The 24704-nt window shown below is 54.2% G+C and overlaps 2 protein-coding genes across 4 annotated transcripts in view; one reads left to right on the plus strand and one right to left on the minus strand.

The window, feature by feature from the left end:
* Positions 1-15914, plus strand: PBK (PDZ binding kinase). Of its 3 annotated transcripts, none has more exons than XM_071742356.1 (8): positions 1-61; positions 1103-1191; positions 2590-2686; positions 3926-4068; positions 8502-8671; positions 10361-10490; positions 12955-13131; positions 14670-15914. In XM_071742356.1, the coding sequence occupies exons 2-8, from the start codon at positions 1143-1145 to the stop codon at positions 14873-14875; spliced, it is 972 nt and encodes a 323-aa protein (XP_071598457.1). In that variant the 5' UTR covers positions 1-61; positions 1103-1142; the 3' UTR covers positions 14876-15914. The 3 variants fall into 3 exon arrangements, with proteins under 3 accessions (XP_071598457.1, XP_071598459.1, XP_071598458.1); XM_071742358.1 differs by having other exon boundaries at positions 2596-2686; XM_071742357.1 differs by having other exon boundaries at positions 2-61; positions 1116-1191.
* Positions 15541-24704, minus strand: part of ESCO2 (establishment of sister chromatid cohesion N-acetyltransferase 2) — a 26174-nt gene continuing 17010 nt past the window's right edge. The window contains exons 6-11 of the mRNA XM_071742343.1: positions 24068-24197; positions 21522-21653; positions 18994-19083; positions 18323-18466; positions 17450-17631; positions 15541-16115 (exon numbers count right to left, since the gene is read on the minus strand). Of these exons, the coding sequence (XP_071598444.1) occupies positions 15977-16115; positions 17450-17631; positions 18323-18466; positions 18994-19083; positions 21522-21653; positions 24068-24197 (817 nt within the window). The 3' untranslated portion in view covers positions 15541-15976. The remainder of the gene's footprint in view (positions 16116-17449; positions 17632-18322; positions 18467-18993; positions 19084-21521; positions 21654-24067; positions 24198-24704) is intronic.

The raw sequence follows: 24704 nt of genomic DNA on the forward strand, positions 1-24704 counted from the left end.
GCGGAGTTCCCGCCCGAGGGATTCAAACGGCGGCGGCGGTTGGGACCCCCCCGGCCCTGAGGTGAGACCTGGGGGGCTCTGACACCCCCAAAATGGGACATAACCCCCCCAAAACCCCAATAGTGACCCCCCCAAACCCTGAGGTGAGACCTGAGGATCTCTGACACCCCCAAACTGGGACCTTTCCCCCCCCAAAACCCCAATAGTGACCCCCCCAAGCCCTGAGGTGAGACCCGGGGGGGCTTCTGGATGTGTCCCCCCCACATCTGGGACCTTTCCCCCCCCACCCCAACCCTGAGGTAAGATTTGAGGGGCCTCCAATCCCCCCCCCAAAAAACCTGGGACCAGCCCCCCCTCCCAAACTGGGACCCCCCCCCCCCCCCCCAGCTCTGAGGTAATTTGGGAGGGGCTCTGACACCCCCAAACTGGGAGATGACCCCCTATAACCCCAATAATGGCCCCCCCAAACCTTGAGGTGAGACCTGGGGGGCTCTGACACCCCCAAACTGGGATATACCCCCCCCAAAACCCCAATAATAACCCCCCCAAACCCTGAGGTGAGACCCAGGGGGGCTTCTGGATGCTTCCCCCCCACCTCTGGGGTGTTCCCAGCCCTGAGGTAATTTTCAGGGGAACTCTCATCTCCCCCCAAAAAACCTGAGACCACCCACAACCCCCCCCCCAAACTGGGACCCCCAAAGCATCCTCTGCCCCCTCCCATCCCCCCAAACTGGGACCCCCACCCCCAGAGACCCAAACTGGGTCCTCTCCTGCCCACCCCCCCCTTCCCTCTTTCTGAGACCCCCCAGAGCTGGAATCAGGGTCTCCCCCCCCCCTCCGAATTTGGGGTTCACCCCCCACCTGGGACCCTCAGTCCCACCCCTGCTGGGGGGGCTTCTCCTGGGACCAACCTGGGAGATATTTCCTCACCCCCCCACTCCAGAGCAGCCCCACTTTGGGGTTCATTCCCCCTCCATGCTCCAAACCAGCCCCAGATGGATGCAGTTTCAGTGATTTTTTTTATATATAATTTTTTATATATTTTTATAATTTTTTATAATATTTATAATTTTTTTTTTTCCCCGGGGGGGGGGGTTTGAAGTCTCTGCCCTCAGGTGCAGGGAGCTGGAAGTCTGGCACAGATGGAAGCCTTCAGGTCTCCCAAGAACCCCATCTCCAGGGACAAACCTGGTGAGATTTCCTCAGCCCTGAGCCCAGGGGGGTCCCAGAGGGGCTGGGGGGGAACCAGAGGCTCTGCTGGGGGGGTTGGGGGTGTCACATCCTGCTTCCCCCCCCTCCAGGGCACTGACAGAGCTCTGGGACAGAACCACGGGATGGGATTGCTTGGAAAAGCCCTTGGAGATCATGGAGTCCAATCCCTGCCCCATGTCCCTCATCCCCACATCCCCAGGGGTTGCTCTGAAACCCCTCCAGGCATGATGGGGACTCCAGCCCTGCCCTGGGCAGCCTGGGCCAGGCCCTGACAACCCTTTCCAGGGAGAAATTCTTCCCCAGCTCCAACCTAAACCTCCCCTGGCACCACTTGACTTGTGCCAAAAGTTCCTCTTCTCCCATCCCTTGTTCCTTGGGAGCAGAGCCCGACCCCCCCTGGCTCCAACCTCCTCTCAGGGGCTTGCAGAGAGCCACAAGGTCTCCCCTCAGCCTCCTCTGCTCCAGGATCAGCACCCACAGCTCCCTCAGATGCTCCTCACAACTTCTCCACACCCTTCTCCAGCTTCTCCTCCTCCTCCTCTCCTCCTCACTCTCCAAACCCTTTTCCTTCTTCTCCAGACCCCTTTCCATCTTCTCCACACCCTTCTTACTCTCCAGAACCTTCTCCTTGTCCTCCAGACCTTCTCCATGTTCTCTACACCCTTCCCCATCTTCTCCAGACCCTTCTCCATTTTTCCCCGTCCCTTCTCCATCTTCTCCACACCCTTCTTCTTCTCCAGACCTTCTCTGTCTTCTCCTGACCCTTCTCCATTTTTCCCAGACCCTTCTCCATGTTCTTCAGCCCCTCCTCCTTAGTCTCCAGACCTTTTCCATGTTCTCCACACCCTTCTCCATCTTCTCCAGCCCCTCCTTATTCTCCAGACCCCTTTCCATCTTCTCCAGACTCTTTATCTCCAGACCTTTCTTGTTCTCCAGACCTTTTCCATGTTCTCTACACCCTTCTCCATTTTTCCCAGCCCCTTCTCCATGTTCTCCAGAACCTTCTCTATGTTCTCTACACCCTCCTTCATCTTCTCCAGACCCTTCTTCATCTCCAGACACTTCTCCATCTTCTCTGTCCCCTTCTCCATCTTCTCCATCTTTTCCAGACCTCCTCCATCTTCTCCACCCCCTTCTCCATTTTTCCAGCCCCTTCTCCATGTTCTCCACCCCCTCCTCCTCACTCTCCAGCCCCTCCTCACTCTCCAGACCCTTCTCCATTTTTCCCAGCCCCTTCTCCTTCTTCTCCAGCCCCTTCCCCACCTCCCTTGCCCTGAGTGGCCAAGCCAAACCCAAACCATGTGCAGGTTCCCTGAAGCTGGAGGTGTGGAGCTGCTCCCCAGGGCTCTCACAGGATCTCTCTCTCCTCCCCTGCAGATGGAGCTGCTGTCCCTGTCCCTGTCACCATCCCAGCCTCTCCCTTCATGCAGAAGCTGGGATATGGCACTGGGGTCAATGTCTACCTGATGAGGAGGTGAGTGAGGGACCTGCCAGGGCTCAGCACTGAGAGGAGGGAGAGGGAAAAAGGGAGAGAGACTGATGGGTTGGGAACTGAACTGCACAGCTTGACTTCAACAGTCATGATAAAAAGGGAAAAAATGGCTAAATCTATACAAATAGACAGGAAAATTGATCCCAGGTTCCTCCCCCTCTCCCCAATAACTCTCCCATCCCCACTGAGGCTGCAGGGCAGCCCTGGGAAAGTCCAGGCTGGAATCCTGGGCTCAGCAGCAGTTGGGAGCTGGAGGCAGGAACACACAGATTCAGGCTGGCATGGATCAGGAGCACAGGCAGAGGAAGGGATGGAATCCTCCCAGGATGCCAAAACAAACAGGGAGAGGGGAAGAAGGGGAAGCAGGAAGGGCTTTGACCCTGGTGATCCCTCCAATTTCTCCTGAGGATGAGGTGTATGGGATGGAATCCTCTGTTTGGTCAATTCTGGTCATTTCTCTTGTCCCTTCCTCCCTAAGGGAGGGTTCCAGGTGGGACCTTTTTACTCCTTTTCTCCTTCTGGAGGGCAAAATGTTGCTCAGAGCTGAGCAGTTCCTTGGTTCTGCTGTAACTATAACCATGGAGTGGGCTCAGTCCCAGCAGCAGCCACTGCCTGAGAAACTTGCTGTTCATTTCAGCAAGTGCAGCTCCTGACAAGAGACTGAGCTGGAAGCAAAAGGACAGGACAGAAAATCCCCTTTATCCTGCCCCAAACCAGGACAGGGACCTTCAGGTGGGAGGTGCTGCTCAGGAATTGGGTTCTGCTGCTTTATTTTTCTTTTTTCCTCTCTAAAACAATCGATGGGGTGGAAAGTGATGGAGCTGGGAGCCTGTGCTGCCCTCCCCCACCTTCTGCTGCTGCCTCTAACCCTTCAGGCTGGGGGGAGAGGGAGAGCTGGGGGGGTTTCCAGCTGTCCCCGGGGTGTTGGAGCCCCATGGATTTGGGAAAAACTCCCTCAGGCTTTTCCTGGCCTGGAACTGAGACATTTGGGGTCTTGGTTCTGCTGCCTCCCTCCCTCAGCCTCCCCTCCTCCACCTGAAGGATGCAGAGCTTGATCCCAAACCTCTGGAGGATTCAAAAAAGGAGTTAAAAAACCTTTAAAATCAGAGAGAACAGCACCCGTGGGGGGGGTCAGGATCCCTCTGCAGCTCTGTGATGGATTCCTACAACAGAAAGGCAGAAGCTGCCCTCAGAGGTTCTCAGGCAGTGCTTTTCCCACAGGTCCCCCCGGGGGCTCTCTCGTTCCCCTTGGGCTGTGAAGAAAATTAATTCCAAATGCACCAGCAGCCAGCAGAGCATCTACCAGCAGAGACTGAATGAAGAAGCCAAGATCCTGAAGGATCTCCAGCACCCCAACATCGTGGGTAAGTGTCCAGTTCTGGAGCTGCTGGGAGGGCTGGAGCAGCTCTGCTCTGGAGCCAGGCTGAGAGAGTTGGGGGTGTTGAGGCTGGAGAAGAGAAGGCTGCAACGGGGAGACCTTAGAGCACCTTCCAGTGCCTGAAGGGGCTCCAGGAAAGCTGGGGAGGGACTTGGGACAAGGGCCTGGAGGGATGGGACCCTGCGAGGGGGAAGGGTTTGCAGCTGGGAGAGGGGAGATGGAGAGGAGATCTTGGGCAGGGAGGGAGGGAGGGAGGGAGGGAGAAATTGTTTGGTTGGACTTGGTGATCTCAGAGGTCCTTTCCAGCCATGAGCATTCTGTGATTCTCAGGTGTGGGACATGGGTTAGTGGTGGCCTGGAATAAGGTGATGTCCTGGCTGGGCTGGAGTGGGATAGGACAAGGGGGAAGGGTTTGGAGCTGGGAGAGGGGAGCTGGGGCTGAGATGGGAGGGAGAAATTGCTTGGGGTGAGGGTGCTGAGCCCCTGGTTGCCCAGGTTGCCCAAGGAAGCTGTGGCTGCCCCATCCCTGGCAGTGTCTCAGCCCAGGTTGGATGGGGCTTGGAGCCCCCTGGGCTGGGGGAGGGGTCCCTGACCATGGCAGGGGGTGGAATGAGGTGACCTTTAGGGTCCCTTCCCACCCAAACCCCTCTGGGATCCCCTGGCTCTGGGATCCTCTGGCTGTATGGCAGCTGCTGGAAGGGGTGATGCTCCCCCAGGCTGTGGGACCCCACATCCCTGTTCCTCCCCCCTCCAGTCATAGGGGGGAGGTCTCAAGGGTTCAAGGGTTGGACTTGATGAGCTCTGAGGTCCCTTCCAACCCAGCCCATTCTGGGATTCTCTGCTCTCTGGGAGGGACAGGGGAGGCTCTGGCACTTGGGGCTGGGGGGCAGGAATGCTTGGGGCAGCTGCTGCAGGGGGTGTTTGATTTCTGCTCTTATCTCCTCTGACATCTCCCCAGCAGGCAGTGGCTTTGTTTGCTTTTTAGTGCTTTGTTTTTTTTCTTCGGGTTCTTCTGCTGGGTGGTGCCACCTGGGTGGTGGCAGTGCCACCTCAGAGCTCTGTTTGTGTCCCCCGAGTGGCAGGGGCTGAAGGGTGAAGATGGTTTCAGCCTCTCACAGTGCAAACATTTCCAGGCATTTTTTTGCTGTCAATCATTTCCAGAAGACTTCTGCTGCTCCCTGGCCACTTCCCACCCTTCCTGAAGTGTCCTCACAGACAGGGAAGGGACAGAAATCAGTGACAGTGTTTGTGTTGCAACCCCAGAGTGGTTTGGGTTGGGTTGGGTTGGGAGGGACCCTGAAGCCCCATCCCTGCCCCCCCCCCACGCTCTGCTCCCTCCTTCCCCAGGCAGCACAACCCCAGCCTGGGGATCACCAGCTCTGTCCTGCTGCTTTCCTGCTCTTCCCCTGCAGGATGACCCCAAAACCCCCCCTGAGCCCCTCAGACCCCTCCAAAACCCTTGCTGAGGAGCTGACAGGGAGTGAGACCTTACCTGTGCCACCACCTCTGTCCCCCTTCTCTCCCTTGGGGCCTCGGTCACCTGGAAAACAAAGAGGATGGGGCAGCAATGGGGCTGAAGTCTCAGTGTTCTCACCAGCCTGAACCAGCCTCAACCATTCTTTAACCATTCTTAACCATTTTTATTTATTCTTTAGCCATTCTTAGCCATTCTTTAAACATCCTTAACAATCCTTAACCATTTTCAACCGTTCTTTAACCATCCTTAACCACTCTTATCCATTCTTTAACCATTCTTAACCATTCTTTAACCATTCTTATCCATTTTATCTATTCTTTATGCATTCTTAACCATTTTTAACCATTCTTTAACCATCCTGAACTATTCTTAACCATTCTTATCCATCCTTAACCATTATTTAACCATTCTTAACCATTTTTATCTATTCTTTAGCCATTCTTAGCCATTCTTTAAACATCCTTAACAATCCTTAACCATTTTCAACCGTTCTTTAACCATCCTTAACCACTCTTATCCATTCTTTAACCATTCTTAACCATTCTTTAACCATTCTTATCCATTTTATCTATTCTTTATGCATTCTTAACCATTTTTAACCATTCTTTAACCATCCTGAACTATTCTTAACCATTCTTATCCATCCTTAACCATTATTTAACCATTCTTAACCATTTTTATTTATTCTTTAACCCTTCTTATTCATTCTTTAACCATTCTTATCCATCCTTATCCATTCTTTATCCATTCTTAACCATTCTTTAACCATTCTTAAGCATTCTTAACCATTTTTATCTTTTCTTTATCCATTCTTATCCATTCTTTAACCATCCTTAACAATCCTTAACCATTCTTAACCATTCTTAACCATTCTTTAATAATTCTTATCCATTTTTAGCTATTCTTTATGCATTCTTAACCATCCTGAGCCATTTTTAACCATTCTTTAACCATCCTGAACCACCCTTAACCATTCTTTAACCATCCTTATGCATTCTTTAACCATTCTTAACAATCCTTAACTATTTTTAACCATTCTTTAACCATTCTTAACCATTTTTGTCCATTCTTTATCCATTCTTAACCATTCTTTAACCATCCTTAACCATTCTTAACCATTTTTAATCATTCCTATCCATCCTTAACCATTCTTTAACCATCCTTATCTGTTCTTTAACCATTCTTAACAATCCTTAACCATTTTTAACCATTCTTTAACCATCCTGAACCATTCTTATCCATCCTTAACCATTCTTCAACCATTATTTAACCATTTTTATCCTTTATCCATTCTTATCCATTCTTTAACCATCCGTAACCATTCTTCAACCATTCCTAACCACTCTTTAACCATTTTTATCCATTCTTTAACCATCCTGAACCATCCTTCTTTTGAACCACCCCGTGTCTGCAGTTCCTGGGGAGCTCCCCCAGCCTGGGAGGGAAACTGAGGCACAGAGCAGTACCTGCCCTGTCAGCCCCTCTCCCAGAGGAGATGGGACTCAGCTTCCCACTGCTCCAGCTGAGGATGAGGAACCCCCCCCAGCTCCTCCTGGGGGGCCATCCCATAGCAAAGGGAGATCCCTGAACCATCCCACCCCCTCTGTGACCCCCCCAAACCTGAGCAGGAGCTGAGCAGGAATAAAGGAATGGGAACCCTGAAGCTGGGGCTAAAAAAAAAAAACAAACAAAACCACAACTATTTGGGGCTAAAAAGGGTTTGACTGGAGGGGGGAGGAACAGGGATGTGGGGTCCCAGAGCCTGGGGGAGCATCAGCCCTTCCAGCAGCTGCCATACAACCAGGGGATCCCAGAGCCTGGGGATCCCAGAGCCAGAGGATCCCAGAGCCAGGGGGATCCCAGAGCCAGGGGATCCCAGAGCCAGGGGATCCCAGAGGGGTTTGGGATCCCAGTGCCAGGGGATCCCAGAGGGGTTTGGGATCCCAGAGCCAGGGGATCCCAGAGGGGTTTGGGATCCCAGTGCCTGGGATGGGGCAGCCACAGCTTCCTTGGGCAACCTGGGCACCCAGGGGCTCAGCACCCTCACCCCAAGGAATTTCTCCCTCCCTCCCTGCCCAAGATCTCCTCTCCATCTCCCCTCTCCCAGCTGCAAACCCTTTCCCCTCCTCTCATCCCATCCCTCCAGGCCCTTGTCCCAAGTCCCTTCCCAGTTTTCCAGATTCCCAGCTGGAATCTTTCCCCCTCATCCTACCACCACTCCCAGCTCAGTTTAAAGCTGTCCCCCTGGCAGGGACCCCTCCAGCCTGTGGGTGACTCTTTAATTTGGCCACAGGACATTGAAATGCTAATGATATGTTAATTATATGCTAATGAAGTTACTTCCATTAGGATTTTCTACCTGGTGCCCAAGGCTGGAACCCAGGGAAGTGGGGAGCAGTCCTTCCCTCCCCTCTGCCCTGCAGGCCTGGCTCAGGAACAGGTTCTTGAAAACCTGGGATGTGTTTTGTTCCAATTGGGACTTTTTCTCTACTTGAAAGTTTTTTCTCTAATTAGGATTTTTTCTCTAATTGGGACTTTTTTTTCCAATTAGGGTATTTTTTTTTTCCCAGTTGGGATGTGTTGTTCTCTAATTCTTCCCATTTCACCCCAAGCCCTATTTTTCTTCTCCCTGTTTCTTTTCTTCTCCTTGAAGTGACTTTTTGCCCCCAAATGGGTGCTTTTCTTCTCCAAAAAATGTTATTTCTTTCAGATAACACCTGACAGCCCAGCACAGAAACCTGACCTGAGAAGCAGCCAGCTCTGTGGGCACCTCCTTTATCTCAACAAGTTTTGTGCCCTCACTGCTCTCACCCTGCACATTCCTGTGGCTTCAGCTCCCCAGGGAAATCCAGGTTCCTCCCAGAGGAGAACTTGGCTGGAATGCTGCTGCCTCTTTCACCTTTTTATTGGTTTTTTAATCAATTTATATATTTTTTTTCAAGGTTATCGTGCGTTCACCGAGGCCAACGATGGGAGCATGTGCCTGGCCATGGAGTATGGGGGGGAAAAATCCCTCACTGACCTGATTGAAGAGAGAAGTGCCAAGAAGTTGGGTCCCTTCCCTGCTGCCACAATCTTCAAAGTGGCCCTGAGCATGGCCAGGGGGCTGAAGGTGGGTGGGAGCTCAGCAGGAGCTGGGCCAGGAGGGAGAGGCTGAGCCAAGGAATTTGGTGTGGGAGAGCAGGGTGGGGATGGCACCTGGAGAGGGGGTGTTGGGGTGGTTTGTAGAGACCTTGGGGGGTTTGGTTTGAGCAGGGAAACAGGCTGAGGTGGGTGAGGTGGAAGTAAGAGAATCACAGGGCAATATTGGTTGGAAAAGACCTTTTTGGTCATCAAATCCAACCCTTCCCCCACCCCATGTCCCTCATCCCCACATCCCCAGGGGTTGCTCTGAAACCCCTCCAGGCATGATGGGGACTCCAGCCCTGCCCTGGGCAGCCTGGGCCAGGCCCTGACAACCCTTTCCAGGGAGAAATTCTTCCCCAGCTCCAACCTAAACCTCCCCTGGCACCACTTGACTTGTGCCAAAAGTTCCTCTTGTCCCAGTCTCAATTTCTCCTGTACCTCCTGTCCCAGAGCTGCAGCAGCCACAGCCCTGAGGCTGCAGCTGGGAGAGAACTTGAGGAAATGGTGAAACTGCCCAGGAGCAGCTGAGGGAGCTGTGGGGGAACTGAGCCTGGAGCAAAGGATCAGGAGGAGATTGAGGGGCTGGAGAGTGTCCAGAGAAGGGAATGGAGCTGGGGAAGGGGCTGGAGAAGATGGAGAAGGATCTGGAGAACTTGTGAGGAGCATCTGAGCCACTTGTCTTTAAACCCAGGAATATTCACCCATGGAAGAGTCCAAGCTGCCCACTCTGCACTGCTTCCTCTCTGCAGGGATCCCTCAGGGTGCAGGAGACCTCGGGGTGGGGAGGCTGAATTTCATCCTCCAGCACCAGAAGGAGATTGAGGGGCTGGAGAGTGTCCAGAGAAGGGAATGGAGCTGGGGAAGGGGCTGGAGAAGATGGAGAAGGGGCTGGAGAAGAAGAAAGGTCTGGAGAGTAAGGAGGAGGGTCTGGAGAACATGGAGAAGGGTGTGGAGAAGGGGAAGGGTCTGGAGAATAAGAAGAGTGTGGAGAAGATGGAAAGGGGTCTGGAGAACAAGGAAAAGGTTTGGAGAGTGAGGAGGAGAGGCTGGAGAAGCTGGAGAAGGGTGTGGAGAAGTTGTGAGGAGCATCTGAGGGAGCTGTGGGTGCTGATCCTGGAGCAGAGGAGGCTGAGGGGAGACCTTGTGGCTCTCTGCAAGCCCCTGAGAGGAGGTTGGAGCCAGGGGGGGTCGGGCTCTGCTCCCAAGGAACAAGGGATGGGAGAAGAGGAACTTTTGGCACAAGTCAAGTGGTGCCAGGGGAGGTTTAGGTTGGAGCTGGGGAAGAATTTCTCCCTGGAAAGGGTTGTCAGGGCCTGGCCCAGGCTGCCCAGGGCAGGGCTGGAGTCCCCATCATGCCTGGAGGGGTTTCAGAGAAAGCCCTGGGGATGTGGGGATGAGGGACATGGGGCAGGGCTGGGGAAGGGTTGGACTCCTTCACCTTCAAGGTGTTTTCCAACCCAAATGATCCCCTGTGAGTCTGTCCCTGTCACTGCAGCACTCAGCACAAAACAACCACCACCCCCCCAGGGCACACAAACTGCCCTGGGTGGGGGTTCCAGGTGGGCTTTGAGCCTTCCTTGGGGTTTTAAAGCTGAATTTGCTTAATGTTAAGGAGCTGGTGCTTTGTTCTCCTGCAGCCCCAGCAGGTTTAACCCCTCCTCTCTCTGCCTCTCAGTACCTGCACAATGATAAGAAGCTGCTCCATGGAGACATCAAATCCTCCAACGTGGTGGTGAAAGGTGACTTTGAAGCCATCAAGATCTGTGACGTGGGGGTGTCCCTGCCCCTGGATGAGAACATGACAGGTAGCTGGGGCTGCAACACTTGGTGGCTGCCAAGCTCTGTCTTGGGGGTGATCTCCAAAAGGTCCTGCTTGAATTTTTCAAGATCTCTGAGGTCTCTCTGGTGCCTTTCCATGCTGGGACATTGGGTGCTGTGGGCAGGAGTGGGGTTTGACAGTGTGGCAGGGTGTAACAGTGCCCTGGCAGTGAAACCCAATACCAGGAGCTGTCTGTTAATCCCCCTCCCTGATAAAGAAGGGAGAGAGAAGAAGGGAGAGAGACTGATGGGTTGGGAACTGAACTGCACAGCTTGACTGAAACAGTCATGTTAAAAAGGAAAAAAATGGCTAAATCTATACAAATAGACAGGAAAATGGATCCCAGGTTCCTCCCCCTCTCCCCAATAACTCTCCCATCCCCACTGAGGCTGCAGGGCAGCCCTGGGAAAGTCCAGGCTGGAATCCTGGGCTCAGCAGCAGTTGGGAGCTGGAGGCAGGAACACACAGATTCAGGCTGGCATGGATCAGGAGCACAGGCAGAGGAAGGGATGGAATCCTCCCAGGATGCCAAAACAAACAGGGAGAGGGGAAGAAGGGGAAGCAGGAAGGGGTTTGACCCTGGTGATCCCTCCAATTTCTCCTGAGGATGAGGTGTATGGGATGGAATCCTCTGTTTGGCCAATTCTGGTCATTTCTCTTGTCCCTTCCTCCCTAAGGGAGGGTTCCAGGTGGGGCCTTTTTACTCCTTTTCTCCTTCTGGAGGGCAAAATGTTGCTCAGAGCTGAGCAGTTCCTTGGTTCTGCTGTAACTATAACCATGGAGTGGATCAGTCCCAGCAGCAGCCACTGCCTGAGAAACTTGCTGTTCATTTCAGCAAGTGCAGCTCCTGACAAGAGACTGAGCTGGAAGCAAAAGGACAGGACAGAAAATCCCCTTTATCCTGCCCCAAACCAGGACACAGTGGGTGCAGGATCAGGCCCTGCTTCAGGAGATGCTCTTGCCAGGGTATCAGATCCACAGCTCTTCCTCTCAGGGCTGGGAGGAAGCAGGAGCCCAGCAGGAATGGTGTGAAGGCCTCAGGCAAATGAGAAGCAGATGCCTCATGGTGTGGTTGCTTGGCTGTGAGCAGCAGGAATCTGTGCTGGGGTTCATCACAGGAAGGTTTTCTCCTCTGCTGCTTGACACAGGGTCTGCCACAGCCTCACAAGTTGCTCTGTGACAGTTTTTTAGGAGCTGTTGCTCCCTTTTGTAAGGAGGGAGCTGCAGGCAGTGCCCCAGCATTCATCTTGGGCTTGAAACCTCAGGGGTTGGGGTCAGGGCCCAGCTCTGAGTTGGGTTTGGCTCCTCCTGTGGGTCCCTGGCACCCAACAACTGTGCTGGGTCTCCATCCCTGCTGCAGCTGAGGGTGAAACAGCAGCCCAGGAGTGTTGGGGGGGTTTTGGGGTGACAGGCTGGGATCTGGGAAAGGTTCTTGAGCAGCCAAGATGTGCTGAGCACCCAGGAATTCCCTAGGGAGAGAGGGAACGTGGCACTCTGTGACTGGAGAGGGGTCTGAGGTTTCATGGAATGGTTTGGGGAGAAAGGGACCCTAAAGGTCACCTAATTCCACCCCCTGCCATGGTCAGGGACCCCTCCCCCAGCCCAGGGGGCTCCCAGCCCCAGGGATTTCTCCTTTGGGGTGGGATCAGATGATTTCTTAAGGTCCTTCCAACCCAGTTTGTGAGTTGATGATGTGGGGTCCCACAGCCTGGGGGAGCATCACCCCTTCCAGCAGCTGCCATACAGCCAGGGGATCCCAGAGTGGTTTGGGGAGAAAGGGACCCTAAAGGTCACCTCATTCCACCCCCTGCATGGTCAGGGACCCCTCCCCCAGCCCAGGGGGCTCCAAGCCCCATCCAACCTGGGCTGAGACACTGCCAGGGATGGGGCAGCCACAGCTTCCTTGGGCAACCTGTTCCAGTCTCTCCCCACCCTCAAATTCAAGAATTTCTTCCTCATCTCCAACCTCAATCTCCCCTCTTCCAGTTTTAACCCATTTCCCTTGTCCTCTCCCTACCCCCCCGTGTCCAAAGCCCTCCCCCAGCTTTCTTGGAGCCCCTTCAGATATTGGGAGGTTGCTCTGAGCTCACCTGGGAGCCTCCTCTTCTCCAGGCTGAACAACCCCAAGCCCTCAGCCTGGCTTCCCAGGGAGCTGCTCAGCCCTCTGAGCATTTCAGGGGCTCTGCTCTGGACACCTTCCAGGAGCTCTGTGTCCTTCTGCTCTTGGGGACTCCAGAACTGGACACACAACTCCAGGTGGGATGGAATTGCCTCAACCCCCTGGCTCTGCATCGCTGCCTCCAGGTGATCCAAAACACGGGTGGGAAAAAAAACCAAAAAAAAAACCAAAAAAAAGGGATCTGGGGCTCTGCAAGCTCCTGGAGCAGAGCTGAGGTAAGCAGGAGGTTCAGCTGCAGCCTCCCCCCCCTGAGCTGTCCCTTCCCTTGCAGTCAGTGACCCGGAGCTGTGCTACATCGGAACCGAACCCTGGAAGCCCAAGGAGGCCCTGGAGGACTCGGGGGTGATCACTGACAGGGCTGACATCTTTGCTTTTGGGCTGACTCTCTGGGAAATGATGACTCTGTCCGTGCCTCACCTCAGCCTGGGGGAGGACTCAGGTGATGAAGGTTTGTGTCTCCGTGGTGTTGGGCAGAAACTTCTCCTCTAAATCCCTCCCCTCTCCTCCTGGCAAGGTTTGGGGTTTGGAGCGGGTCGGGGGGGAACCTCCCCCAAAGTGCTGGGGGTCCCCTGGGTGGCTCTTGGCAGGCAGCTGGGGTTGGTGCAGGGAGCTGGGCTGCTTTCAGCTCCCTTCAGCTTTTTCATCAGGAGATGATAAATGATGGCAACACATCCTGGTGACCCCCAGTGCTCCAGCTGCTCCTCTGCACAGCTGCACAGAGCTGCTCCAAATCCAGCTGCTCCTCCAGATTCCTGCCAGGAGGTTTTGGAAGATGTCCCCAAGCCTGACTCCTGCTCCCCACAGCAGCCCCAGCTCCATCCCACAGCTCCAGGGCTGTCTTGGAGCCTTTTGCCAGGCTGCAGCTGGGTGCTGGGATCCCACCTGGCAAACAGGAGCTGATATTGGTGCTTGGAGTGGGACAGAGGAATATTGGAGGCACCTGAGCCTTGGGGAAAAGGAGAAGAAAGGGACCAGGGCTGGGGTGATGGTTTTACACTGAAAAGTTGGTGCAGTGAGGTGGGTGCTGGGCTCTGCTCCCAAGGAACAAGGGGTGGGACAAGAGAGGAGGTCTGGAGAGTAAGGAGGAGGGGCTGGAAAACATGGAGAAGGGACTGGGAAAAATGGAGAAGGGTCTGGAGAGGATGGGGAAGGGTGTAGAGAAGATGGAGAGTGTCTGGAGAATATGGAGAAGGTTCTGGAGAATATGGAGAAGGTCTGGAGGACAAGAAAGGTCTGGAGAAGATGGGAAGGGGTCTGGAGAACAAGGAGGGGCTGGAGAAGATGGAGAAGGGTCTGGGGAAAATGGAGAAGGGTGTGGAGAAGTTGTGAGGAGCATCTGAGGGAGCTGTGGGTGCTGATCCTGGAGCAGAGGAGGCTGAGGGGAGACCTTGTGGCTCTCTGCAAGCCCCTGAGAGGAGGTTGGAGCCAGGGGGGGTCGGGCTCTGCTCCCAAGGAACAAGGGATGGGAGAAGAGGAACTTTTGGCACAAGTCAAGTGGTGCCAGGGGAGGTTTAGGTTGGAGCTGGGGAAGAATTTCTCCCTGGAAAGGGTTGTCAGGGCCTGGCCCAGGCTGCCCAGGGCAGGGCTGGAGTCCCCATCATGCCTGGAGGGGTTTCAGAGAAAGCCCTGGGGATGTGGGGATGAGGGACATGGGCAGGGCTGGGGAAGGGTCTTTTCCAACCCAAATAACTTGGTGATACTAAAAGGGGAGGCTCAGACTGGACAGAGGGGAGGAATTGTTCTCACTGAGGGTGCTGAGCCCCAGGTGTCCCAGAGAGGTGGGAGATGCCCCATCCCTGGGACCATCCCAGGGGAGGCTGGGTGGGGCTCTGGGTGACCTCTGGGTGCAGATGTCCCTGCAGAAGCAGATGACCTCAAAAGGTCTCTTCCCACCCAAAAACCAAAGAGGAGCAAATCCCTATGATCCAAAGGCCCCCAACCACCTCCCACCACCCTTCCCACCCTTCCTTTCTCCCTCTTTTCCAGATGAATCCTTTGATGAAGACTGCTTTGATGAAGATGCCTACTATGCAGCCTTGGGAACCCGTCCAGCCCTCAACATGGAGGAACTGGACCCATCCTACCAGCTCCTGATTGACCTTTTCTGTGTCTGCACCAACGAGGACCCCAAGAAACGTCCCTCAGCTGCATCCATCCTGGAGACCTTGGAGGAATCTCTGTCCCAGGAGTAAAAGCTCTGGAGATCCCTCAGAGGGGGAGCTCCTGGTGAGGGATTTCAGGGTTTGAATTGGGAAAAGTTACTCCTGGTAGGTCAGACCTGTTCTGTGTCCTTCAAACTGAGCCTCAGCCCCTACAGATCTCACTCCTGGTTTAGGGACACTTTGCTCTGGCTCAGTTCTAGAGCCACCTCCTGCACTTGTGCAATGGTTGTGGTTGGTAAAACCCTTTGGATCCCCCTTGTTGAACCCACTCCATTTTTTATTTTTAATGTTTTTTTTTGGGGGGGAGATGTTGAAAATAAATAGTTTGGGGTTTTAATCTGGGGCTGCAAAGTTTTCTTCTCTCGGGGTGTGGTCTCCCTGGGGCAAGGATTGGTGTTCCCAGCAAACAGGAGGACATCACCAAGGTGGAGGAGCAGCACCTGGAAGGTTTTTCTCACCCCAAGAGGGTGTTACCATGGCAGAAGTCAAGCAAACAAACCCAAAACATTCTCTTGGGATGTGTTTTCTTCAATAAAACCCTCCTGGTTGGGTAAAATTCCCCACCCCAGGACACAAAGAAGCTCCAACACTTTTTTTTTTTTTTTTTCCAGCCACTTCTCTTTGAACTCCTCAAATAGGAACACAGGAAACCCCTCTAACATCTCCCTGCAGAGAAAGAAGGTGGAGCAGCAACATTTCAGTTTTTTATTGAGCAGAAACACCTCTGGGGGTGACATTTTGGGGTGGGGGGAGAATCCTACCCCCTGCCAGGAGGTTTCAGACATCACTGTGCATAAACCCAGCAAGTGCCTGGAGCGAGGCTTCGACCTCCTGAGAGCAGCAGAGCATCGACCCCCAAGCAGGGGGCTTTGGTGGCAGGGGAGGGGATAAAGTAGTTGGTTTTTATATTAATTAAACCTTTGAAAGCAATTTTTAAGTTATTTGCACTAAAACTTCCTTTGCAGAACACAACCTACCTGCACTAAAACCCCACAAACTGTACACAAAGTGACGACGTCCTCGCTCCCCCCCCCTGGGGGAGGGGGCTCAGCAGGAAAAATAAAACAAACCCCAGGGATTGAGCCCTTTTTGGGGTCAGCTCCTCAGCTTCAGCAGGGAACCAAACCCCCATCAGTTGCCAGAAAGGAAATTGTACACCAGGAAGTTGGGGGTTTGGCAATATTTGGTGGCAAAGGCTTTGCCATCCGGAGTGGGGTCGGAGAAGGCGATTTCCTGGGTGCTGAGGAAGGAGCCGTACGTGAAGGTGCTCCTGGGGGAGACAGGGGGGGTCTTGGGGGTCCTGACAACCTCTCCTGCCTTGAGACCCCCCCAAAACACACCCTGGAGATGCCTCCCCCCCCAAGAGGTCTCCCCCCACCCAAAACACACCCTGGGGATGTCTCCCCCCCAAAAAAACCACCCCAGAGATGTCTCCCCCCACCCCAAAACACACCCCCAAGATGTCTCCCCCCACCCCAAAACAGACCCCCAAGATGTCTCCCCCCCCCAAACACACCCCCAAGATGTCTCCCCCCCCAAAACACACCCCCAAGATGTCTCCCCCCCCCAAAACACATCCCAGGGATGTTCCCCCCCCAAAAAAAAACACCCTGGAGATGTCTCCCCCCACCCCAAAAAACACCCCAGGGATGTCTCCCACCCCCCAAAACACACCCTGGGGATGTCTCCCTCCCCAAGATGTCTCCCCCCCCCCCCAAACACACCCTGGGGATGTTCCCCCCCCCCCAAAACACACCCCGGGGGTGCCCTGTCCCCTCCCCAACCCCTCTGTTCCTGTGGGGTTTCTGCCCAGGAGTGGTTGGGAGGTGAGTTCAGCTCCTTGGGGTTGGAGCAGATGATCCTCCAGTCCCTTCCAACCCAACATTCCATGGAATGCCCACTGGGACCCAGGTCCCTGCTCCCCTGACCACATCCCCCATGATCCTGACTGCCCCAACCTCACCATACCCATGATCCCAGCTCCCTGCTTCCAAACCCTCACCATACCCATGATCCCAGCTCCCTGCTCCCCTGACCTCACCATTCCCACCATGATCCCAGCTCCCTGCTTCCCTACCTGATCACATCCACCACAGTCCCAGCTCCCCCCTGTCCTACCTGACCATTCCATGATCCCAGCTCCCTATTTCCCTACCCTCACCATTCCCACCATGATCCCAGCTCCCTGTTTCCCTACCTTCACCATTCCTACCTTGATCCCAGCTGTTTCTCTGCCCTGACCATTCCCTCCATGATCCCAGCTCCCAGCTCAGCACATCCCCCATGATCCCAGCTCCCTGTTTCCTCACCATTCCCCCCATGAACCCATCTCCCCATTTCCCTATCCTGACCATTCCCCCATGATCCTTGTTTCCTGCCCCTTTCCCCATGATCCCAGCTCCCACCTCAGCACATCCACCATGATCCCAGCTCCCTGTTTCCTGCCCCTTTCCCCATCTCCCTGTTTCCTGCCCCTTTCCCCATGATCCCATCTCCCTGTTTCCTGCCCCTTTCCCCATGATCCCATCTCCCTGTTTCCTGCCCCTTTCCCCATGATCCCAGCTCCCTGTTTCCTGCCCCTTTCCCCATGATCCCAGCTCCCACCTCAGCACATCCACCATGCGCCGGGCGATGCGGTTCCTGCGGCTGGGGCTGCAGACCCAGATCCTGCTGACCCCACAGAGTGCTGGTTCTGCCTTGGTGGAGCAGCGCCAGGCCCGGTGGTTCTGCAGCACGTCCTGGCCTGGGGAGGGAGCAGCTCCTGGCTCCGACAGCACCCGGAAAGCCTGCAGGGATCAGCACCAAACCATGGGATCAGCCAGCTCGGGAAATGCCTTTAGGATCAGGGGGTCCAACCCTTCCCCAAACACCATGGCCCTCAGCACCACAGCCAGCCCAACCCCCCTGCCAGGGCAGGGTGACCCAGAGAGGTGGCACAGGATGGTGCCCAGGTGGGTTTGGAATCTCCCCAGAGACTCCCCCACCTCCCTGGGATTCCCATTCTGGGGCTCTGCCACCCTCAAAGCCAAGAAGTTTTCCCTAATTTCCCAGCTGCAGCTCCTGTGTCCCAGTTGGTGACCACTGTCCCCTCGTCCTCTCACTGGACACCACAAGAAGACTCTGGTCCCATCCTCCTGCCACCCACCCTTCAGATATTTTGAATCGTTTATGAAATTCCCCCATAACCTCTCTGAACACCCCCAGCTCCTGTCCCATCACCATCTCAGTGCTCTGGGACGGACTCTCCAGCAGTTCCTTGTCCTCCATGAGCTGGGGAGCCCAGAACTGGATCCAGAATTCCAGATGGGGCCTCTCCAGGCCAGACTGGAGGAACAGCAGAACCTTTCTGACCTGCTGGTCACCCCCTTCCTGCTGCCACTGCCCTTCTTGGCTGGGTGCTGAGCACCAGGACCCTCAGCTCACCCCTCAGCCCTCCTGCAGCTCAGCCTGGGGAGGCCCAGGCACCTTCTCACCCACCTGCTTGATGGGTTCAGCCACTAAGCACCCCACAATCATCTTCTCATTGGACACAAACAAGTAGATTTTGGTCTTGGCAGGGCAGCTCAAAGCCACTTGCTTAAATCCCAGCTCGTTGTCCACGATTTCTCTGACATCTTCAGCCTGGGGAGAGCAAAGCAGAGGAAGGGCTGTCAGGAGCTCACACCAACCACCTCCTCTGGGGGGACTTTTGTCAGAAAAGGGCTCTGTTCCTTCAGAGCAGAGTGGAGGAGTGGATGGGGAACCCCAAACCAGGCTCCCACTCCTCTCTGCACCTCCTGGGAGCCTCCCAGTCCTCTCCTTGGGATGGAGAGGATGGGTGCTGCTGGTTGTGCCAGCACCAGGAGCAGGGAGGGTGAGGCTTAGCACCAGGGTTGGGAGGTGTCAGGGTGCCCCTCAGCCCCACTTTTATTTTTATACAGGTTTGTGTATTAAAAAAAAAAAACAAACAAACCACAAAACCCAACAAACTTTTTACCAACGCTTCTCAAAATTGGTACCAGAACACCCAGGTTAAAAAAAAACAAAGCCTCCTGTTTGCTGGTTGGTGAGAGATGTGTGAGGAGACACTGAGGTAGTTCCAGGGAGTTGAGCCAAGCACAAAATTCATCTCCCCACCCAGCCCTCCCCCCAAAATAAACTTCACCCACCTTCCTGACAGCATATTTGGGGTCACTGGGAAGGATCAGAACGATTTTCCCATCCCAGAACTCTGCCACCACCCGTTCCTTCTTCCAGCCCTGCAGCAGAGGAGGGGGGAAAATCAAAACAGAAACCAAAAAAACAACCCAGGGGAAGGAGCTGGTGGTGTGGCAGAGGGAGGGGGAAGTGATTCAGGGAGGATTCTGGCAGAGGAAGGTGTCAGCTGAAGTGCTCCAGCTCCCAGGAGGGAAGTCAGGACACATTTCTCAAGCTGATGGAGCAGACAGCTGCTGGGATGGCCCAGCTTCCATTTTTTATTCATTATTTTTTTTATTAGAAAGAAATATGTATTAATTACTTGCTAATTTATTTTCTTGCCTGCAGCTGTCTCCACCTGGTGATGTCAACACTTTGAGAACACAAAATATGTCTCTCCAATCAGTATTTTTTTCTGCTCTTTTAAAAATATACCAAACATATTCTCAACTAACAGCTTTTTACCCCAAACTGAACTAGTTTCTGTTTTGTATCATGCCTGACAGGCACCTAAAGATCAGAGTGCTGATCAGGTCACCTCCTGGTACATGGTCCAGACAAAGACAATAAATTCAGCAAGGTAACAAGGACTGAAAGATAAGAATAAATAAAAGAGAAGTTCTTGGGATGGCAAAATCTGTCTCATCTTTAGCAAGTCTGTGTGCCAGTGATTTATGAGAAGACAGAACCCTTTTTGCTGTATAAAAACTCCCCTAGAAAAGGAGAAGATGAACTCCCCCCCCTTCTCTCTCCCCACTTCAGCTGCAGGAAAGCAACAGAGGAGGAAAGGAAAAGCAGAAAACATCAACCAAGCAGAACCTATGCCCCCCACCCCCTCCAGCCAGAGGCCAGGGCTGGCAGACAGTGATAAAACTGCATTGCTCTCTTGTTTTCTTTCCTTTCCTTAACAGCTCTCTCCCCAAAGTGACCACTTTCTGTAAATTCTCCCCTCCTGTAAACTTATTTTTCCTTTAAAGGTGGTGTTATTGTCTCCTTTCCCTAAAACAAATCTTTGCAAGCTGCTTAAATCCTACAGCCTGTTATTTCTGTAAATCCCTGTGATGTCTGTGACCAGTGGCTGCTTTTTCCTCACAATCAAAATCCAAAATAACAGCTGGGATTGTAACACCTGGATACCACACACTGCTACCCCCACCCCTCCTGCCTTCCCCATCCTGTGTCTTCTCCAGGCTCCAGGAAAGCTGGGGGAGGGCTTTGGACACGGGGGGGTAGGGAGAGGACAAGGGAAATGGGTTAAAACTGGAAGAGGGGAGACTGAGGTTGGAGATGAGGAAGAAATTCTTGAATTTGAGGGTGCTGAGCCCCTGGTTGCCCAGGTTGCCCAAGGAAGCTGTGGCTGCCCCATCCCTGGCAGTGTCTCAGCCCAGGTTGGATGGGGCTTGGAGCCCCCTGGGCTGGGGGAGGGGTCCCTGACCATGGCAGGGGTTGGAATTAGGTGACCTTTAGGGTCCCTTTCTCCCCAAACCACTCTGGGATCCCCTGGCTGTATGGCAGCTGCTGGAAGGGGTGATGCTCCCCCAGGCTGTGGGACCCCACATCATCAACTCACAAACTGGGTTGTGTTGGAGATCATCTGATCCCACCCAGAGAGAAATCCCTGGGGCTGGGAGCCCCCTGGGCTGGGGGAGGGGTCCCTGACCATGGCAGGGGGGGCAATGGGGGGGCTTTGAGGTCCCTTCCCACCCACAGCAGTTTGATTCCCTTAGGATGGAGGTTATGGAGGAGTCACCTCCACTGCCTCCCCTCACTGTCTGCTCTTCACTTCCCCACTGCTCCTCACTCAGTTCCTCCTCTGCCTCTCTTCTTGGCTCCATCCCCTTTCCTTGGCCTCCCACCTCCTCCTCCTCCTCCTCTCTGGTCCTCACCACCACATTCCAGCTCTGGATTCCTCAGGCTCCCTCCACCATCCTGCATTGCTCTGCCTGGCCCATGTCAGCTCCAGTGCCTGAAGGGGCTCCAGGAAAGCTGGGGAGGGACTTGGGACAAGGGCCTGGAGGGATGGGACCCTGCGAGGGGGAAGGGTTTGCAGCTGGGAGAGGGGAGATGGAGAGGAGATCTTGGGCAGGGAGGGAGGGAGGGAGGGAGGGAGAAATTGTTTGGTTGGACTTGGTGATCTCAGAGGTCCTTTCCAGCCATGAGCATTCTGTGATTCTCAGGTGTGGGCCATGGGTTAGTGGTGGCCTGGAATAAGGTGATGTCCTGGCTGGGCTGGAGTGGGATAGGACAAGGGGGAAGGGTTTGGAGCTGGGAGAGGGGAGCTGGGGCTGAGATGGGAGGGAGAAATTGCTTGGGGTGAGGGTGCTGAGCCCCTGGTTGCCCAGGTTGCCCAAGGAAGCTGTGGCTGCCCCATCCCTGGCAGTGTCTCAGCCCAGGTTGGATGGGGCTTGGAGCCCCCTGGGCTGGGGGAGGGGTCCCCAGTTGGAATTAGGTGACCTTTGAGGTCCCTTCCCAGCACCATTCCATGATTTTCTCTCCTTACCACATATCTGAGCCCCTCCAGGAACCTCTCGTGGTGCTGGATGTGTTGGGCTTCATCCTCTGGGCTGGCAGCTGTGTAGAGCATTCCACAGGACTTGCAAACAATGGCACCAAAATGCTTCTGACCTGCATCCTGGGGACAAAGAGAGTCACCTGGAGGCTCCCAACCTGCTCGTCACCCTCTTGGGGTGAAGGAAAAGGTTCTGGTACCAACCAGGGTGTGTTTTTTCCTTTGGGTTTTGGGAAGAGGAGGAGGACTTGTGTTTATTTGGGGAATGATTTGGAATTAGGCAGCAGGAATCAGGCAGGGAATAGAACCAATGTCCCAGGGACAGAGCAGCAACACCCTCACTGAGGAAGTAATGTAAAAGAGAAACACCCCAAAAAATAAATCAAGGCAAACTTGGCCTTTTCATCATTTATCCAAAAATAAGCTTGATTTCATCTGTCAGCACAGAGGGAGGGGAAGGAGAAGGAATCAAACAGCTGTGGAAGCAGCCAGGAGGCTGCTCTCCTGGGAGTGGAGCTTGGGGAAGAACTTGGCTCAGGCCCTGGGGGATTTTTGGACCTCACAGGGGCCAAATTCTGTTCCCCATCTCCCCATCTGGGTTCCCAGCACCCACGGGGGTCCCATCCTGGGAGGGTCTCAGCTCCTGGGGGGCTCCCTGCCAGGAGGAGCAGCAGGCTGAGCTTGGTGTCTGGGGGACTGTCTCAGACTGGGCAGAAAACATGAAAAAGACTCCAAAGGGGTGAGAAAGGGGTGAGGAGAATTCCAGAATGATCCCAGCAGCCCTGCTCCTCCCCCCCTGAGCCCACACCACCAGGGTTTTACTGACCCATGACTGCTGGGGGAGCTGCTGGAAGGGGCACTTCACTCCCTTTGCTTTCCTCCTGCTCCAGAACCTCCACCCCACACCCAAGGGCAGCAGCAGGGGGAGAACTGGGGGTGCTGGGGGGTACTGGGGGTCCTGATCAGGCACCCAGGGGGCAGTGGAGTCAGTTCTGCTGGGGCTCAGCTCTGGGGGCACATTCCTGCTCCTGGGTGCAGATTCTTACTCCTAGGTACAGATTCTTGCTTCTGGGAGCAGATTTCTGCTCCTGGGTGCAGATTCTTACTCCTGGGTTGTAGATTCCTGCTCCTGGGTTGCAGATTCCTGCTCCTGGAATCTGCCCCTGGGCTGTTGGTTCTTACTCCTGGGTGCAGATTCTTACTCCTAGGTGCTAACTCTTGCTTCTGGGTGCAGATTCCTGCTCCTGGGTGCAGATTCCTTCTCCTGTGCTGTAGATTCTGTAGATTCCTGCTCCTGGGTGCAGATTCTTATTCCTGGGGGCAGATTACTGTTCCTGGTCTATAGATTCTTGCTCCTGGGTGCAGATTCCTGCCCCTGGTCTGTAGATTCTTGCTCCTGGGTGCAGATTCTTGCTCCTGGACTGTAGATTCTTCCTCCTGGGTGCAGATTCTTCCTCTTGGGTGCAGATTCTTGCTCCTGGGTGCAGATTCTTGCTCCTGGGTACAAGTTCCTCCTCCTGGACTGTAGATTCTTCCTCTTGGGTGCAGATTCTTCCTCCTGGGTGCAGATTCTTCCTCTTGGGTGCAGATTCTTACTCCTGGGTGCAGGTTCCTGCTCCTGGGAGCAGATTCTTGCTCCTGGGTGCAGATTCCTGCCCCTGGTCTATAGATTCTTGCTCCTGGGTGCAGATTCCTGCTCCTGGGTACAAGTTCCTTCTCCTGGGTGCAGATTCCTTCTCCTGGGTGCAGATTCCTGCTCCTCTGTGCAGATTCCTGCCCCTGGTCTATAGATTCTTACTCCTGGGTGTAGATTCCTGCTCCTGGGTGCAGATTCCTTCTCCTGGGCTGTAGATTCTGTAGATTCTTGCTCTTGGGTACAGATTCTTACTCCTGGGTCCAGATTCCTGCTCCTGGGTGCAGATTCTTGCTCCTGGGGGCAGATTCCTGCCCCTGGCCTGTAGATTCCTGCTCCTGGGTGCAGGTTCCTGCTCCTGGTCTATAGGTTCTTACTCCTGGGTGCAGATTCCTGCCCCTGGTCTATAGATTCTTACTCCTGGGTGCAGATTCTTGCTCCTGGGTGCAGATTCCTGCTCCTGGGTGCAGGTTCCTGCTCCCAGGCTGCCCTGGCTGCTGCTCCTTGCTGTGGTTGTGGGGTTGGGCTGAGCCTGCTCACCAAGGAGCTGTGGGAAGGGAAAATTCCTCAGCCAGATTCCCTCCTACAGCATCCATACAGGCTTGGCTGCCCTCCCCCTCTGGAGGTTTGCCTTGTGGTTTGGGGGGGGATTATTTGAAATCTTACATTCCATAAATCTCTTTTCACATCTAACAAGTAATTAAGTGTTAATCCCAGGGAAACCATAACAGTGGATTTCCCAGCTGCTGCCCTGTCCTCCTCTGCTGCTGAGCACCTTCATCACTGCCCTGATTCACTCCTCACACTTTGGTTGCTTTGAAGTTGACACCTGAGGAAATCTTTTACTCCTGTTTCTTGTTTCCCCCCCACCACCCGACCCAGGACAGCCCATGGGGAACCTTACAATGATCATCTGATCTCCAGAGCTCCTGCACAACTCTTTGCCCTTCTTGTTTTTCTGGGAGCTGTGAGATGGTTTTCCAGGTGGGTTGGATCCAAAAGGAGAAGTCAGTTCATCCAGAGCAGCCTGAGTCCTGAAAAGGGTTTGAGAGATGAAAATTAATCACTGCAAACAAAAGGAGAGTGTCCAGAGAAAGGGAATGGAGCTGGGGAAGGGGCTGGAGAAGATGGAGAAGGTCTGGAGAGTAAGGAGGAGGGGCTGGAGAAGATGGAGAAGGGTCTGGAGGACAAGGAGAAGGTTCTGGAGAACAAGGAGAAGGGCCTGGAGAAGATGAAGGGTCTAGAGAGTAAGAAGGGTGTGGAGAACATAGAAAGGGGTCTGGAGAAGAAGGAAAAGGGTTTGGAGAGTGAGGAGGAGGGGCTGGAGAAGATGGAGAAGGGTGTGGAGAAGTTGTGAGGAGCATCTGAGGGAGCTGTGGGTGCTGATCCTGGAGCAGAGGAGGCTGAGGGGAGACCTTGTGGCTCTCTGCAAGCCCCTGAGAGGAGGTTGGAGCCAGGGGGGGTCGGGCTCTGCTCCCAAGGAACAAGGGATGGGAGAAGAGGAACTTTTGGCACAAGTCAAGTGGTGCCAGGGGAGGTTT

Source organism: Heliangelus exortis, chromosome 3 (genome assembly GCF_036169615.1).
Source record: "Heliangelus exortis chromosome 3, bHelExo1.hap1, whole genome shotgun sequence".
In the NCBI taxonomy this organism is placed as follows: domain Eukaryota; kingdom Metazoa; phylum Chordata; class Aves; order Apodiformes; family Trochilidae; genus Heliangelus; species Heliangelus exortis.